General features: G+C 36.3%; 1 protein-coding gene across 1 annotated transcript; it reads right to left on the bottom strand.

Moving 5' to 3' along the window:
• Window positions 1–855: 855 nt before the first annotated feature.
• LOC132307663 (uncharacterized) lies at window positions 856–19173 on the bottom strand. Its single transcript, XM_059805486.1, has 9 exons — window positions 18581–19173; window positions 17533–17649; window positions 16128–16210; window positions 11725–12158; window positions 9557–9732; window positions 8238–8323; window positions 6093–6226; window positions 2596–2901; window positions 856–1839 (listed from the first exon to the last, which is right to left on the bottom strand). Exons 1-9 carry the CDS (start codon window positions 18908–18910, stop codon window positions 1658–1660), a joined length of 1848 nt encoding a protein of 615 aa, XP_059661469.1. The 5' UTR covers window positions 18911–19173; the 3' UTR covers window positions 856–1657.
• Between the last annotated feature and the right edge of the window lie 259 nt (window positions 19174–19432).

The raw sequence follows: 19432 nt of genomic DNA, 5'->3' as shown, positions 1-19432 counted from the left end.
ACATGAAATAAACTATTGAACCTTTTGTGAAAGTTTATATGAACTCTATTTTTGTTGAAATTGGTTAGAAATATCACAATGTTGTGATCACTGTTGATTTAGATTATTTTGCCATCAAATATTGTTTGTAGTTCCTTTGAAATTTGATAGTTGTAGACATCCTGTAGTGATTAATGCGTGATTAATGCTTATTTGTGGATTTAGATTATTTTGTCATCAAAGATTACTTTAAAGTAAACAAATTTAAAATTATGTTTAGCCTTATCCGCGTCTTAAATTTGGTAAATGTGAAAATTTAGAACAAATTTTGTAATAAAGTTACTCAATTACCAAATCCCTCCCAAACTAAACTTAAGAGCCCGTTTGGGATAATATATGTTTTAGGCGTTATTTTTTTGTCATTTTGTTATAAAGAGTGTTTTGGATAAAAGTTTGAACCATGTTTGGTAACAAAATTTTGTTTTGAGAAATTCAGGCTTTAATTCCTCCCCCGCAGTATCAAAATACACAATATCACCAATTTGGTGATATAGATTTGAGTCAAAAAATCTAATGTGTTATTAATTATTCCAAACCAATATCAGCAGTCCCAAACATAATAGGGGTCCAAATTTGAATACTAATATTAGGAAAACAATATCATAACACATTCCATACAAGCCCCAAATTTTTTGGATAAAAATCGAAACCATATTTGGTAATGAAATTTTGTTTTAGGAAATTCAGCTTTAGTACATTACCAAAACACACAATATCGCCAATTTGGTGATATAGGTTTGAGCCAAAAAATATGATATCTTTTGTTAATCATTTCCAACTAATATCAGCCGTCCTAAATTTTTTGTTTTTGCAGTTCAAATTTAAATACTAATATCAGAAAACAATATCATAACACATAATGCATTTCATACCGGCCTAAGTGTAAACATCCCATACTGTTTTGAATATTTTTTGTTCAGTTTGTTTTGGAGTAAAATATTTTTTGTATAACATTTTTTTCACTTGAATAAATTTTTTATACTAGTACTCCATTATTTTTTGGTGTTTGGTTAGTTGGGTGGCCCCGCCTTGGGGCGTTTGGGATGTGGGGGCCGGGGGAATTGGGCGTTTATGAACATGCCCATGCATTTCCCAAAGCCAAATCACCATCAAGCAAAACCCTAACCCTAAGTACTACATATTTCATCTTCCAAACCCATCCAACTGTTCATAAGGCCTCTGCAAATCACACCATCTTGAAGTAACTCAAACCCACCCATTAATTCATCGAAACCCTCAACATATCGTTGGAATATCCAATCCATCGAAAATGGTCTAGGAATTCCCAACCCCATTGGCAAGCGATCATCATTGTCCTGCCATCAGAAGCCCATGCAGTTAGCTCCACTTGTCTTCATTGACACCGCCGGTGAATCCTCCAACGTTGGGAAATCGGCTCACGTAGCGTAGCAAGGTTCTTGGTCGAATCGCCGCCACCATTCATCACGCGTCGCCATCATTGCCATGAAACCACCTTTATTGCCCAGAACACGGGGGATAAATAACTTACGGAGATCAATTTTCTTCTTCCTGATGTAATATATTTTATCCTCACACCCCAAAAAAAATATAGAAAAGAGGCATGCAAATTTTCTCATTCTCAGAACCATTCCATCATTTAATTATTTCTGTCAAAATTTTTATAGATTCCAACGGAATCCTGCATGTGTCTCAGCAAGTATCTCAACAACTCCCCATTTTTATCCTCTAAATAACTGTGAACCTTCGCAACATATGTAAAGTCCTGTCCATAAAGATGACTTGCGCAGGCTGCTTTATAAGTTAGGAGCTCTAAGTTACCTGTCATGAAAATATATATATAAAAAATTAATACATCGGTTCATTATATGGATACATTGAAAGAAAAAAAAATCCACATAAAAGGTGTTTAAAAGTGCATTGCTTTTGGTGAGTGGTTCTTACTAGAATTTTCAGCATGGTGTAAAGGAACTCATGTTTCCAGCAAAATAATGGGGGAGCCTACCCAAAACCCAACCTAGTCAAGCAAACCAAATTGAACCAGTACACCAAGTGGTCAAATTTAATTGGATCAAACTATGTTTATACTAAAGTCAAACAAAAACTCTTGTTTTGAATTACAGTTTACTGCCAATTGTCACCATGCCGGTTCTACAACCAAAAGACTGGTCGCTTCTGGGATAGTTTGTGCACACTTAAAAAGCCCAAGACCACCTAGTAGTACACACCTCATGTGGATTTCTAACACATCTACACGTCTATGATAGGCTTTCCCTGTCCAGATCATTGCGCCCTCGCAAGGGGGACTCACTCCTCGGAATATGATGCACACAACAACTCTGCCCAATCATTGTCACAGGCCTGTGGCCCAAAAGGACTAGTCACTCGTGGTTCCCCACACCCACTTAAGCACTAAGACTACCCATTATACCATCGATGTGGGCCTCAGAACATGTAAGTGTCGACCAATCAACTTCTCAAGGAATTAAGAAGTTTGAAAACCAAACCCATAGGTAAGATCAGAAGAAACCATAGAAGAAATCCCTGTGTTAAATAAAGATAGAACAGGAAAGATACCTGCCGCAAGCTCTGACTCAAGTATGTTCTGGCTAAAATGACGTGTCAGCCACCATCTACAGCGGAACCTCCAAGGCTTTCCTAAAATTCCATCTGTAAATATTTGTGGCATCCTATTGAAATGAACCGAGTACCTTTGCTTGTGCCCACCTTGAGTTCCATCAAGACACACTGACATTCGTTCTTCTTCACATTGAGAAAGCTTTAGGAAGCAACAAGCAAACTCTTTCCATGTATTGCAATCTGCATAAGTAGCATCCAAATGCAAAGCAACCATTTCCAACAATTGTTCAAGGCCATAATACCCTGCAAATTACAGATGCAAAGGTGTATACATTGGAAAAAGATTTAAAATCAGAACATTAAACAGATAATGATGTTAAAATGGTAACTTTGAAATATAATTAACATTGATTTCTTTGTTTTAAATTGATTGCTATTTAGTGGTCTTAAAGGTCCAATTGCTAGCTGCTATTAAGGAGTTGGATCGGGAGGAGGAAGCAAGAAGATTAACAAACGAGGGGATAAAAATGAGAGTGAAACAGGGCCAGGAGCTTGGAAGGTTTGTAAAAATGAAAGATTCAGCTAGAGGACAAGTCTACAGCAGTATGGTTAAACAAAGGGGTAAGACTCAATTTTTTTTCATAGGTTAGCAAATGCTCATCACCAAGCCATATAAGGTGGATTATGGTGGACGGGGAAGAGCTAGGTAGGGAAAAGGAGAAGAGAACATGAATCATGCAGTTATATATGAAGCATTATACCAAGACAAGTAGCCCTGTCCAAGTACAGATAGAATGGAGTTTTTTGAGTCCATAGGAGGGATGAATAGGTATGGCCGAAAAAATCATTACAACAAGAAGTTACGGTGGCATTTAAAAGTTTGAATGGGAATGAGGTCCTGCATCCAGATGTTTTTGCCTTCCCTTCTTTCAGAGTGGCTGGGATGCAGTGTGGGGCCATGTGGTGACTACAATGGCACAATTCTATAAGAGGGGGATTTAGGGAGGACCCTTAACGCATCATAAAATGCTCCTGTTCCAAAGAAGGGTGTTCAAGTAGACATTATAGAATCCAGACTTAGTGGCTTGATTGGTACCTTCCATAAGATGTCGACAAAGGCAAGCCACTACATTGCTGTGATTTTCAACAAACTCCATTTTAGGAGTAGAAATGATTTTTACGAATTTGCTGTGATTTTTTAAAAAGGAAACAAATTGTTTAGACCTACGTTGATTTCTGTGGCCATAATCAGACCAATGTGTTAAAAAAAAAAAAATCAAGCACATTGCGCCCCCCTAAAATGAAATCCTAGCTCCGCCCCTGGGCAAAGGTTCTCATTTTGAAGCTTAAAAGAGTGGTAAATTGTGTGCTGTCAGAAACCCATAATGCTTCTGAAAGGAACAGACAGATTTCTTATAGGATATTGGTCAGTGATGAATGTGTAAATTCAAGGTTGAGAAATAGTGAGATATGTGAATGCAACGTGGATATAGAGAACACCTATGATCATACGGATTGGGTTTTCTGTTGTATGTGGAATGATAATTAGCAACAAGTGAAGGTGGATGAAGGCTTGTATTGTAGATTCCTACTTTTTTTTTTTTTTTTTTTTTTTTTAGTGAATGGGGGTGTTGGTTTGATAGCTTAATAGGTCTGTATTGTAGACAGGGCTATATGAGAGAGATGATTCAGGTTCCTGGGTCCAGCCGGGACGTTTCCATCTCACATCTGTTGCTCACATATGATACCTTGATCTTCTGTGGGGTCGAAAAAAAACATCTGCATTATTTGAGCTGCATGCTTGACACAGATTAAGGTCTCGATCTCAATCCTGGGAAGAGTGAGTTGATTCCAGTGGGTGAAGAGGAAAACATGTATCCCCTTGGAGGAGAAGCTTGTGTGTAAAGCTTTATTTAAGGTGCATGCTGTTGTTTGAGACGGATTCAGGCCTCAATGTGAATCTTGGAAAGAGTGAGTTGATTGCAGTGGGTGAAGTGGAGATCATATATCCCATTGGCGAAAATCTTGAACAGGTACCTTCATGATAGTTTATCTTGGACCCCTGCATGGCTTGTCATATAAAGTCACCTTTTTTCTTTTTTCTTTTTTCTTTTTTTTCCTGAATGTGAAATTATATATATATATATATAAAGAACAGAAATGATACATAGAGAGAGCGATCTACCTCATAGATCAACTGAAACACAAGAAATAAAAATATAAAAAAAAACAATAGTCCAGGGAAAAGAGAGTATTTGCCAAAGGGAAGGGAACTTTACTTCATTTATTTGTTTTGGGTAAGGGGAAGGGAAGGGAAGGGAGCTTACTTCAAGAAGAATATGTTATCCAATTTGCTTACCTATTTTATATTGATTTTCTCCATGCCTGTATTGGAAGAGGTTGGAGGAGTTCCAGAAGGATATCCTTTGAGCAGGCTTCCAAAATAAAACTAAATATAATCTTGTGGATTGAAAATAGAGTTTTCAACTGGTTAAGGAAGCGTATATCAGGTATAGGAGCCTTAGAACCTTCAGGAAATCTTTGGGTCAGGGAGGTTTGCATTAAGGAAGGGTTGTATTTAGTTGAAGTGATGAAGTGGAAGTATGAGGTTGACAAAGGGAATTGGAATTCTTGCAGTTTTGAAGAATGATATTTGGCCAGTTTGTGGAAGATATTTAAAATCGATTGGAGGAGTTCTAAAAGGGCACTAGCCTTTTGTGTCAGGAAATGGAATTGTGAGGTTTTGAATATGTGGTGTCGTTATAGGGTGTTAAGGATGTCTTTCTGAATTTATCTGATTGCAGTTGAGAGGAAGATAATCGTGGAAGACTGTACAAGAATGACAGCAAGAAGTGTGGTTTAGTGGCCCTGACATAGTAGAGTACTGGGAATTAAAGATTGTGGATTCTTTCTTTCACATGCTATACAGAATGAGTGTGCACAATGGAGAGAAGATGCAGTGAGCTAGAATCCTTGGTATAATAGGAAGTTTGGTTTGAGCTCCTACTACAGGTGCCATTAGGGCAGAGGCCATCTTCCTTTCGGCAGAAAGGATTTGCGATGTAGAAGCTCCTTCCAACATGACTTTCATTGCTTGGATGGCCTCCGCTAATAAAGTATTGAAAATTGAATATTTGGTTAGAAAAGATTCTCCCCAGGTGGTGTTATAAGCATAAAGGAACTGAAGAGGCATCTAATCACTTCTTGTTACAAAGTTCAATGGAAATGGGGTTGCGGAATCTTCCTGTGTCTCTATTTGACTTTCATGGTTGACACCAAGTCTTTTATGGATCAGTTTGAAGGGATATGTTCACGTCACTGCGTGCAGAGTGCTTACGTGGAGGTGGTGCCCCTAGCATATTCCGCGTGCACTTGGATTGTGCCTCCTCTAAAACTCCTTAGTGATATATTTTACTTAATCAAATATATAAATACATATTTATGTTTTTATCGACCAGAATAGTGCGAGATCAAGTTTTCAAACAAGCATGTACCACTTTTATGTATGTTGATGAGCTTTGCCAACGAGTGGCTACATGTTGGATCCTTCTTCATAATATCTTCAAAGCAGGTTGAAAGCACAACATGGTTATTTCTATCGAATTGCTCCAAGATACTGGCTTTCAATCTGCACCAAAAATCAATAAAAAAATAAATTAAGACCAGGTCTACATCTGTGCTTTTATAGGTAATAAGAACCTTTAAAGCACCAAGTAGCCAGAGCAAGTAGATCTGGCAATGACAATAAGAAAATATCAACTACTTTCATCTCTAATTAAACCTTTTATACATTTTTATGCTTTATTCAGCTCCTCCAAAATTCTTTTGTTCTCAATAAGTACAGACACTGAAATAATTAGATTTGTCTTATATTTTGTGAAAGGGTTTATCTACTGCTGTGCTGTCAAATGGTTCTTAATTCAGTGAATTATGCTAATTATGATAACGGCTCCTAAAACTATTTTTTCTTTGTTGGTAAGAAGAAACTTGATAGTAAATTCAGCAGGCCAGGGAAGAGGGATGATAAGAGCATCAATTTTATTTTTTGATAAGTAAATAATAAGAGCATCAATTTTTTTTTTTTGATAAGTAAATAATAAGAGCATCAATTCAGTTAACTACTATGCTAGGATGAACTCTCACACACTTCCACTACCTCTCTGTAGAACCATTATTACCACCATTCTGCAAACTCAACCACAACCTTTTGGCACCACAGATGCTGCAAGGTTTTAGAAATGCTGTTGTAACAGAAACACTTCTGCCATAAAGGACACAAGGTGTAACGGGTTAATGTTGTATTACGGTCCTCATGGCATTAAACTTTTCTAAGAACATACAACCTGGCCGAGAATGCATTGGAATACATGTTTTTTACCCCGAAATATGGTTAATTATGGGATATTAATGTTTTTTCATTGAAACTTGTTAAATAATTAAAGATGGTTTAACATGGGTAGTACCAGTACGTTGAACATTAAGTCACTGTCGACAATAAAGCATATTAATTTTTACATTCACCAATTTATGATTACAAATGCACTTCAATGTGAAAATAAATAAAGATATCAAATAAGGTGCGTTGAAATGACATTCTAATCTCTCCATGTCACAGACCATTTACTAATTCCTAATTAGATTTCAGCAACTTTGTGATCAGTTAATTACTAATAGTCTATAAATATTATATGCAATTTCAAAAATTATCGGTTAAATGATAGATCTGAAGCAATGGAGCAAGATCCAAGAACAAATTCCTTAATACCAAACATCAAACACTGATTTAATGATAATGTTAGATATTTAGATAAGAGTGAGAAATTAGAATAAATTCAAAACAATTTTTTTTTTGATAAGTAAGAAATTTCCTGAAAGCTCTTGATTGAAACTGGAAGCTCAAATCTCGAGTATTTTAAGATTTGGAGGCTAGATCTTGTGAGTATTAAGTTACAAACTACCATGAAGGAGAATTTCTCAGTTGTAGGGGAAGAAAAGTAAAAAAGATGAAAAACTGGGTATTTACATCATGCTGCCAACAAGGTTTAGGGCACCATGTAGGTCGTCGGGGCACCATTATGGGTCATTGTGTGTGAATAGAAAACACACAAATATATCTGTGCACAACAGTAACAACCGTGACTCTGTCAATTATGTAATGGCCCAGCAGTCTGTTACACACAGTGACAGCCGTCATTTAAAACCTTGACATGGCTACCCCATCTCTCATGATGTTAAGAACACTGTTTCGACCAAAGAATATTTAAACATTGCCATAATGTGCCAATTATCAAGAAAACAATTCTTTCAGGACTTAGGTTACCACTAAACAGTCTTGGTAGTCCAAAGATGGTTTAAGTCGAGTGTAAGGAAGGGACAGCTTTAGTACCCTATCACAGCTGCTGTCCCTATTTCGCTGCTACTTCTATCACCTCTAGCTGAAAACTTATTTTCTAAGTTTTTTTCTTATTCCTCTAGTCGACCAAAAGAATGTTTTACTTCTATTCATGAATATAATTTCTATTTTTCCTTCAAAACTCACTCAATTCTTTAGCAACCAAACACAAGTGATAACTCAGCCACACACAATATATATATATATATATATATATATATATATATATATATATGTTTATATATACCTTAAAGGTAGCGCTGTGTCACAATTATGACAGACTTTCTCCAGCACTTTTAGGGCATTCTGAACTTGATGGCCAAGCAGCAGTATCTGGCAAAGTAAACTCGATTATAGAAAATCCACATTCAACTTCAATTAAGGAAAGAGTTACAATACTTGCTCTATTTAAATAACAAGCACCATAAAGAATTGGCCATCTGAATTGACTCAACCAAGTTGAAGAGGGCCAACTCGATGCATTTACAAAGAAAGCACAATCTCAATGTGACCTGCAAGTCATCAAAGTCAAATGAGTTGTGTTGCTTATATATTGTGTATATCTCCGACCACTTAATGTAGTAGTAAATTGGTGTGGTAGCACCTATATCAACATTTTAGACAATGTTATGTTGTATATTATACCTATTTTATGGACCCGTGTTTTTCTATTATTTATAAACTTTTCATGATGTTTCTTGCAAATTTTTGGGGCTCTTATGTAGCATATTGTTTTGTATTACCCTTTATCAATATGACACCATTCATCCAACAAAACCTCCTTTTGTTATTTTAAGCAAACAAGGGAAAATAAAATAAATATAAGAAAAGTTAGAGAGGAAAAAGTGATATCTGCAAGGCCTCAGGGATTTGTTGGAGGCCTCATTGGTATATAGACGAGGAAGAAATAAGGAGAACCATAAATTATTTTAACTAAGGATTCTGCTTATTAATGGAAAATATTAAAAAAAAAAAAAAAAAAAAAAAATACTTTTTTTAGCAACCACTCCAATCTAAGGATTGAAGTAATGGCATGTATCCCATGCCCATAATATTTTTATATAAGTACCACGTGCCCCATAATATGAGTTATGCATTCTCATAACAGGGACACATGCATACAAACACACAAGCAAAGTGACAATCTAATTTGGGTAAAACCATTACATTTCCTCTCTCTCACAATCAACTCTTTCAACGAATAAAATTGTATGAAGGAATTATTTAAGGCAAAAGGATGATCATAACAAGTGGAAACTTATGTTTAGTAATTGCATACATACATCTTTACATGCACAATCTCAACAAAGGAACGATCGGAAAGGTAAAAGCGCCGACAGTGCAGCTAGGGCAGTGGTGAAGTTGCTAATGCAAATGAATAGTGATAGCGTAACATGGTGTTGTGTGGTCTTACCCAATGTGTGCTAGAAGAACTGTGGTGTAGCAGCACACAGTTTAATCATATTTTCTTCACTGCAAGAAGGGGAGAGAGAGAGAGAGAGAGAGAGAGGGATTCTAAATTAAAGAAGTTGGCATACGTTGAATGAAAACAAATATACACATTACCTGTATCAACGGAACTAAGGCCTCAAATAATGGAGCTGTTGCGAAAAGAGCAAGTCGTAAATACTTCACTGCATTCTTATAGTAGTCATTAAGCATTTCTTTATGCAAATGGTTGAAGTCTTCTAGATTCTCATTTGTATGCGGCAACCGTAAAGGCAACAGCCATGAATCTAAACCTTTTAGAGAAGAACAAATACAGGCTCAGTATCTGATATACATTATGCTCATGAAACAATTGAAACAAATCTAATGAGGATATTCTAAAGCCTGAAAAACACTTACAAAAGTTAAAAATTTAGAAATTAGTAGTATTTGTTGCTATCACTATCACTCTATGTACAATTGAAAGTGCTCAAGTCTTTTTCACAGCAAGAATAATAAGCTTTCAGCAAAACCTACCAACATATTAGGAATTGATTTTCACACTCGTACTGTCATTTGAGTATGCCATTAACAGAGATAGGTGACTTACTACCACCGAAACACATAATCACAGCATCTTTGCTTCGAATGTGAAAAGAAATTAAAAAAATAAAAAATCTTTATCTGGAGAAATAACAGGAAACAAAAGGTAAATAATTTTGGGAAGGAAATGCTTATAAACTCTCTTTCAGAACCTGAATCGTTTTTTTCTTCTTTTTTATGATATATAAGATGCACACACCCTCAACCTCCCATATGGGGGGATGAGAAGAAACCACTTGAGATAATGGCTTGGTTTAAGAGCCTGAAATTCTAATTAAATTATATAAGAAATTAAAAATAATAATAATAATAAATCTACAATTAAAAGTACTTTATTGAAATCATCACAAAGTGCATTGCAAGATCAGTGGATTTTACATCTGAGCATGCTAAGTGAGGAAAATACTGGTCCATCCTCTACATTTTGTTTTTCATATATAGAATGCTATCGTGATTTTCTTTCTAGAGTACTTCAAAGGCAATAATGTCAACTTTTTGTGTCAAAATGACCTTCATAATGTAATGGATAATATTAAGAATTACTCTCACTGGTGTCCAGATACTCCCAGTAGTTTTTCAGGTGGGTCTTGATGCCAATGCCAACACTTGCGGATAGAATCAGCGCATTGAGTGGTATGCTGCCATCTTATAAAAAAAATATGGTTGTTTGAAGTAACTTCCTGATTTAGAGTCCGTTTATGTAATAGGCTTTTTAAGGACTTTGAAAAGGAGCAAAAAGATGTTTGACGGGTGCCTCTTCTTAGAATCCTTTTGAAGCAAGCACGAGAGATCAAAATCTCATCTTGTGTTATTTGGGAAATCACTTTACCAAGCATATCAATTTTTTCTGGTATATTGTCTATAAATAAATAATTTGCCAATTTAGTGAGGGACAAAGGGTAAAAGAACCTTTTTCTCTTTTGGGGTAATTGTGTTCCATACAGGCAGTATAAGGTGGCTGTTGTAGTTAAGAGTTAAAACATGAAGTGGAGGACAGGTTGTCATTTTGTATCAAATCATAAAGATAATTAAGAGAGATAAAAATTTGTCACATCAAGTTTATGACCAGCTCCCTGAGAAGTCACCACGGAAGCTACCTGGACTGCTTCTCCAGAATGAGTTTGGAAAGAAGTTACTTCATCTAGGATGCCCATCCGGAGAGTCTTGCCAAACAACCTTTAAGTTTTAAGACGGGCTTTCTATGCCTACAAAGCCAATTTAGAGCGTTTATCAAATACAATCTAAATCTATATGCAAGAGTATCAACACTTCAAAGTGTAAACAATAATTGAACTAGATGAAATCAGAAGCATGTGCTTGAAGAATTAGCACTAGTTCCTTGCAATACAACAAAAATGAATAGAATAGATATATAACTAGGAAAGCTAATTGAGATGAACACAACAGGAAAACAATAATATGCAATATACAAACAAATCAAAGATCTCATCAGGCAAGACCTCAAAATCAGCAAAAGCGAGAAGGCCTATTGAAAAGAGATTAAGAATAAAAATCCATGTGAAATTGCATTATGAACCACCGAACAGTTTCCCAAAATACTCTAGTTTATTGTTCATGCAAAAAATGAGTGAAGTACAGATGCACTTCTTAAATCCATTTCCAAGTATTACTCAATCATAAAAACCCAACCATATAAAACAAAGATTACAATAAGAAGTAAATAAAAGAACTTCAAAACTTACCACGTAAATGGAAAATGGAAGCATATGCCATGTCATCACCATGATTAGAAGAAGAAGAATTATCATGTCCACTGTCTTTAGCAGAGTTCACATAGAAGCTTTGGGGTTGGAAGCTTTGGTCCAAAGCAATGTCTGCCTCATTCCTAACAGAGGTTTTCGAATCACGACTAGAGGAGGATTCAGCGTCATGAACATCTACTTTTTTAATAGACGAATCAGCTTCATAAATATCAACTGTGTCATGCTCCTCAAAGCTCTCAACCGGAGTGTTGGACCTTGTTCCCAACGTCTCTGATTGCGAACTAGCGTAAGGCTCATCCAATTTCCCCCACTGCATCTCTTTTGGAATAGAAGAATACCACATCTGAAAAAAGGTCAAGCCCACGACCATATTTGACATTGGATCATTCCCAGAATCACATTCTTGCATTAGGCTGAGAAAAGACCAACATAATTGACTAAGATAAAGTTCTTCAAAACTTCTCATCCACGATAGTACACATTATTATTGTTTTTCTATTTCCAATCTGAAGGGCATTTATCATTACAAAAGAGAAAAACAAATCAAATATTCAATAAGCCAAAAAGAAGGGTTAGCCCACTTTTTTGCTGAACATCAAATCGTTCACATGCTCTATTATACCTAAAATTGATTGAAAAAGTCTTTAAACCACAAATTCATCAAGAATGTGTAGTAATTAAGAATATAATCCCTTGTATCAACTAAAGTTAACATGGAAAGTTAGAAAATTCAAATGGCTATTAACCAATCTCTAATGGGAAATGATCAACCTATTGAAAATGTTTTGGTTTTGCCCTATTTTATTTTTTATTTTTTTTTGAAAAAATACAAATGTGTTAAAAAAAGAAGCATAGAGCGAGAAGGGTGAGGAACCTTACTACGGAAGAGAGACAGAAAGAATATGGAGCTAAGAACCAGCTAACAACAAACAATAACAAGATTAACACCATCCCTTGAAATTTCTTTCTAAGTGAAGAATTCAAAAGGAGTGGGTAGAAAATAATTCATGTAAACCAGCAGAAAAACAAGTCAGCAGCACACATTCTAACCGTAAAGGCATCGACTGCAACATTTCATATGGAATATCTCCAGGGCTACGTCAAAACAAAGTTAGGACTAGGCAACTGCCCACTAGTTGCCTAAGCATCATCACTAAAGGTCACTAAGTAGTGGTTAGCCAATATAAATCTCAGGACATAATATCAATTACGCAACTTTAGCAAATCTGGTCACTAATTATGCATTTCCCAGCAATTTGTTGTATAAAAAATTATGGAGAACTCTATATATAAAAAACCAAACTGTCTTCTCCAAACAAGAATATGATGATGAGGGAAACCATTTTAAAAAATAAAAAATCATGCATGATTTAGACTTTTTCTCTGCCAAAAGCAGAGCACCAAAATTATCACACACACCCAAAACAAAAAAAGTGCTCCAAACCAGAGTTCCCTAGAAGTCATTTCTGCCCTCCTTGAGAAGGTCGAGCTCGTTTGTCATGGTTGGGATATTTCTATTTGCTTCTGTTGTTGCAGTTTTCATTGTTTCTTCTTCCCTTTTCTTTCCATTGGTTTAGAAAGGATTGTCATCCTTCTGACCTTATACTTGTCGATCCTTTTCTTTCTTTTTCTCTCTTTTTTTTTTATTTTTTATTTTTTATCACTATATCTTTTAAAGGCATTGAGTAGTTTCCTACCCATGGGGGAAAATTCCAACCATGACGGAAAATGGCAACATTTCCAGGGCAGTGCCAGTAAAATGGGGTTTCAGTAAGAATCATATAGGCTCTCTCATTCATCCTATATATTCATTGAAATTCCAATTTCTCCATAATAACATATTCAAAAGTGAAACCAAAATTAATAATTAGTTACATGTATGAATTAGGTTACACTCAATTTGCCAGATTCAAGATCCTTAATCATACCCAAGTACCCAACATATCTACAACCTAGTAGGTTGAATTATCCGAGACTGGTATGTTGATGGAGAATGAGAAATGACTGGCACATATGAGCCGCACGTGTTCTGCCTGTACCTTTTGGAGAAGGGTCAAGAATAGATAATTAGGGTTAAATTATTATTTTTATTATTCTAGCAATATTTTAATTTTAGGGATATTTCAGTACTTTATTATTTTAGGAATTTTTAGAATTTGTTTATATTCTGTCTACATAAAGGCTTTTATGTCAAACAATTCAGCTCTATAATATTGATTATCGTGTTATTCATATTTCTCTTTATGTTGTTCCCCCCTCTGTTTCACATAAAGGCTTATTTTAGGGGTAAGGGCAAGTTTGAGATATATAGAATAAACTTGTTTCAAGTTCGGGCGAGAACGGGTATGTTACTATCCCACCCTGCCCAATTACATGATTAAATTACATCTATCCCCTTTCTTTAAATTAATAATGCTCAAATATACTCATATATATTTAACCTAACTTCCTTTTTAGGGAGTGCACTTCTCTCAGCAGTCCCCTCTCCCACCCCCCCCATCCCCAACCCAACAACAAAAACTCCCACTCAATCCAAGCCCCCCTCTTTTTGTGGAAGCAATGCTCCAAAAGAATTGCGTCCATCAGACGCAACCACCACCAGACATGCTTACATGTGCGGGAGACTAGAGCTCTCTACGCTCGGCAAACAAGCCATTCTTAGGATTTTTTAGAGTTTGATATGGCATCTGCTTCCAAGAATCTCAATTCCTGTTTGTTTCAATGGAAAACTCTCCACTCCGTATTGGCTCTTTCTCTCTCTTGTAGCGGGCCAGGGACAGGCTCTATGATTACTTGTCCCGAGGGGGATGGGATCGTGGGTGAAAACCTGTCTTGGGTTTGAGATGGGATGGCTCTCACTGTTAATGAGTCCCCAGCCTATAGACAGGGAACTCGGCAAGACAGCCCTCAAATGCCGGGATGGTTTCTGACCACAAATGCCAGCGAGGCTATTTTACGCCCCAGAAAGAGAATTGTAGGAGAATAGGAACGAAATACCGGAGTATCAGGATACAATTGCGGGGAAAAAGGAAAGAAACTTGGGTACTGAGACATAAATTGTGAAACCACGCACCCTTACCAAGATAAACGCAGAGAAGGCCAATGAAACACAAGAAAGAAAAAAGATGAAAGCTTTTAAAGGGACTGCACCAAATACCCCCCCCCCCCCCCCCCCCGGGTCTGGTTGCCATCCCTTCTGCTGGCATGGTAGAGAACAGTGGCAGCAAGTAGAGGACCGTGGCAGCAACATTTTAAAATGTATAAAAGGCGTGGGAAATAGGATTCTAGAGCTCAAGCCTAGATTTGGCACATGTTAGGTGAAGTGGGTTCCACTTGCAGTCTTGCATAATTGGGGGGATTGGGTGAAATTGCATCAATTATGGTGAAATTGCATCAATTAAGTTATTTGTTACTTTAATTATGCTAGAGTCAACTTTTGATTACCTCAATTGTAGGGTAATCCAAGGGTGGCATCAGTTGTTATAAAAAGGATACTATGTAACTCTGATTACTCAGTCAATGAATGAATAACAAAGTGTTATGAAATTTCTTTGTGAGTGATTCACAAGATATGAGGGTGTGAGGCCTTCCCTAGGCGTGATGCCTAGACCCTATTGGTGTGTTTCCAATAGGTTTTTCTTGTTTTCAATCCTTTCTCTCTACTAACACCTCTTGAACCCCAATCCTGTTCATTTGAACTTTCAGCCCAAAACTCTTATTTCCTTTCTTCTATTTGAGTCTATTCTTGTCCTACATCATGGCAAAACATAAATTGCTAGCATCTAAGACTGTATTAATCATGAGAACACCAACTCATCATGGTTGAAGGATAAAGATAAACTACACAACAATAATGACTTGCAACAAATACAACTATTTTTTTAGACACGTGTTCTGATTGATTCTTTATACTATTTGCCTCTCAAACAAACATGTGGAATTGTACAAAAGGCAATATAGAAACTTCATGTTAGAATCATGACCAAAATCACAAGTCTATTAGCAAGAGTCCAGAAAAGATTGAATTACAAAAACATAACATGTATGGAATGTTAGTACAGGAAATTTACATTTTAAAATATAAGTACATAGCATCATGATGCCATTTATGCTTTGTTATGTTGAGAAGTAATGGATTCATGTACAATAAATGCCCTTTTCAGAACTTTCCAATGAAAAAATATTACGACTTATTTCTATATAATAAGCACGGCCAGATGAAACCCTTTTTGGAATAAGTGCAGTTCCACATAAAGCTTTATTATATGGATAGCTGAATCTTTAAAATACAAGGAGGTTTAATTAGTTGTTACTGTTTTAATACAACATCAGTTTCCAAGATTATGCAAATAAAAAAAGATACATGAAATTAATAACTATACCACATAACAGCCTGGTGTGCATCCTCAGCATTTCCTTGTGTAAGACAATACAGGATAAACTCCAGCCGAACCATAAATCTATGCTGCTCAATTATAACAAATTCAAAAATACAGTCAACATGACAAACATGCACATAATAGTTTGTCTTAATGATTAGTTTAAACATATCCATTATTGATGGGACTCATCTGATGTAAGAAGTACATAAATAGAACTTATAATTGCCTCTGAAGTTGCGCCAAAGGGACTATTGACCTTGACTTTGAATTGGAATGGAAAATTTTAAGGTGAACTCTATATGTGCACTTCCTCAAAGCAAAAGTTCTTTTAAAGACCAATACTTTGTTGTAAAATTACAATTTTACGACTTCAATAAATTCAAAACTCTACTTCACTCCTGCTTTCTCCTTTGACCCATGTATCTACTTATATTTAAGTAACTCATGTTAAAAGCAACTATTATTACAAGACATATATTGTCAGTTATGACCGAAATCAATAATAATTTTAGAAAAGGTTAACGATGAATACCTTGACAAATACAACAACAGAACAGAGAGAGAAATGAGAGAGGGAGGGAGGAAGGAGGGAGAGAAAATAAAATAACATTAAAGAAAAGCATATGCAAATTGTTTGGTGTAAGTATCAAATGTGTTATCCCACATGGCACTTGCCACGTCATAAATAATGGCCCACCTAGCTAAAAGTCAAGTGGCCAACGCGCAAGTTGTGGAACTCGCCATCTGAGTTGGAAGTAGGACTTAGGAATTTTTGGGATCTGAAGAGGTACTTGGTTTGGTGGTTGAAGTCCAGGACTCGTCAATAATGCAAACCACTCTCTCATAGTAGTTAAGTTGACCCTCAATTTGACTTGTGGAGAGAGAAATTTCATTTTGACTCCTGCACAACCTATCCCCATCTCAACCAACCATGTTAACATTATTTATTCTAGTAAATTATTACCCTTGTTATATTTGACATCTACACACATAATGCACCTTAGCCTTGCCATATAATTAATCCCCTCTTATCTTGTAATAAACTCACATATTAAAAAGACATTCTCCAAGGACCCAAAAAAAAAAAAAAAAAAAGAGGAAGGAAATTAGAGGAACCACCACCCTCTCTCTTACTCTCTCGCTCTCACCTCACCCTCTAAACCTTCACCAAGGAAGTCAATGGTGAACTTGCACACTTCCATCCTCTCTCTCTCTCTCTCTCTCTCTCTCTCTCTCTCTCTCTCTCTCTCGTTTGCGTGGAATTCCACCTTACTCAGTCCACTCTGGACCTCCATTATGTTGTGAGTAATGCCTCATGTTACGTATATAGAACCCATGCCAAAATTTGGCAATATGGCATGTAAGAAACAATTTTTTGTCATCTGATAAAGAATGTTTTCAGTACCTCTAACGGCCAATTTTTCATCCATCCAATCTTTTTCAACCAAACATCGTAGACGCTCTGGATCTTTGTTGCTTTGAGATTGTCACTTTTTATGTGCTTGAGAAGCTTCATTGCAACCTGAAAATATAAATCACATAAACATAAGCATGGGACCTGCCAACTTCAATTCAAGATACAGCTGAAAATTTTCACATCAGTAAGCTAAAAAGCCACACACATAAATCTGCACAATTTAGTCAAAGAAATCTTCCATATATGGACAATTATCTGCCCATATTTCTTCAGTAATTTCGTAATGGGTTATAATGCCAATTGCAAGGAAAACCTTTGGTGGAATCTCTATTCTTTCCTTCATTATTTTGTTCACAATGACATTGAGCATGGTGCCACCTCTACTCACAAGCTAGCAGAGTAAAAGCATCACATGAAATTTTAAAAGAAAGGGAACATGAATTTTATAAAATGACCAAACCATGTTACTTCCTATTAGCATTTTGCTCATGCTCTCTTTATCTCCTTTCTTTTGTCCCTTTTAGCTTCTATTTGCCCACATAAGAACAAGCCCACACGCAACACTTTCAAAACAGAAAACTAATTATACTAAATGAATTCCTCATCAATATGATTTTCATAATAGACAATAATTGATTTCATTCTAATTTTCCCAAAATTCAATCAACTGAAAAACAGTTTGTTTATATACAAAAATAAATAAATATGCTACAGGACTTCTTTAGCTCAAGTGGCATCCCCTCCTCCTTAAGGTTGAAGATTAAAATTCCCATTGGGAGAATAGTGAGTGTAAGTGTGAGAGTTGGGTGTGTCAATTCTCTTACCAACCCAAAAAAATTGTTAAAAATATTTGTAACTTCGAATGCCAAGTCTAACCTAGTTAAAATTTCTTGAACCAAAAAAAATCTTGATGCCAACATACTACTCATTAAGAGTGAGGCAACTATACTGCATTAAGGGTTTGACCTCTCAAGCTTCAATTGAAATTTCAAATCACATAAGCAAAAAGGGGGAATAAGTACCATTGCATTCCTACCATATACTTGCGATTTCTCGCGGGAGACTTGTCTTTGCCCGTCCCTTTCAACAGCATGCTCAGTACACCGCTTGCCTCTTTCCAATTGTGTCGCCGCACGAGTCTGTGTAAGAGGCGGCGTAATCTGCAGCGATTTTCAAACCTTAAACTCCTGATTGGTAGCCGTTGTAGAGTATACGATGGCTTCGTTATAGATAATATGATTCTCTTGATGAAACTATCTGGTGTGGGAATGTTGTGACCGTTGTCAATTCTTCTTTGGATTGTCATTCTTGCTGTTTTAACTTTTTTCATATCACCTTCAACTTCCATTATTGAATCCTCCATCATCTTCAAGCACACTTGAGGGAGAACCAACAATTTCTCTGATTTTGTTTTGAGAGGAAAAAAAGAAAGATCAAACGGATAAAAAAATTGATGTTTTGAAACAAGCTTAAGAGCTTCGATTTCGGAACAGAGATGAGGTTTGTGTTGGACCGGAGTTTGCTGGAGCTCACCGGAGATCAGTATCGCCAGATAGCTACTGTAGCAGTCGTCTTCGTTTGAGCCCTGGGCACTATTTCGAAGCGGAATCGCTAGCGATTCCGTTTCCAAAGTTCTAACCTGATTTGGTTTTGTCAGATAAAAAAACCTGTCCTTTCAAGTGCAATTGGGCTACCAAAAGGTTGGGCTTCCTAAACTGTAGGCCCAATATACTTAAATATTGAAACCAAAAGGTTGGGCTTGCTAAATTGTAGGCCCAACGGACTTACAATGTTAAAAACTGGAAGAATCAATCCACTAGGATCGCATAGGATTGTCCTATTCCCAACGGTTCTATTTGTGTATCTTTGCAATCAGATCCATCGGATT

The sequence above is a fragment of the Cornus florida genome, unplaced genomic scaffold (genome assembly GCF_030987335.1).
Source record: "Cornus florida cultivar Cherokee Brave unplaced genomic scaffold, ASM3098733v1 CherokeeBrave_3.0.0_Hap2_Chr05, whole genome shotgun sequence".
NCBI lineage: Eukaryota > Viridiplantae > Streptophyta > Magnoliopsida > Cornales > Cornaceae > Cornus > Cornus florida.
The sequence above is the reverse complement of the archived record's forward strand: the minus strand, read 5'-3'. Positions and strand labels throughout refer to the sequence as shown.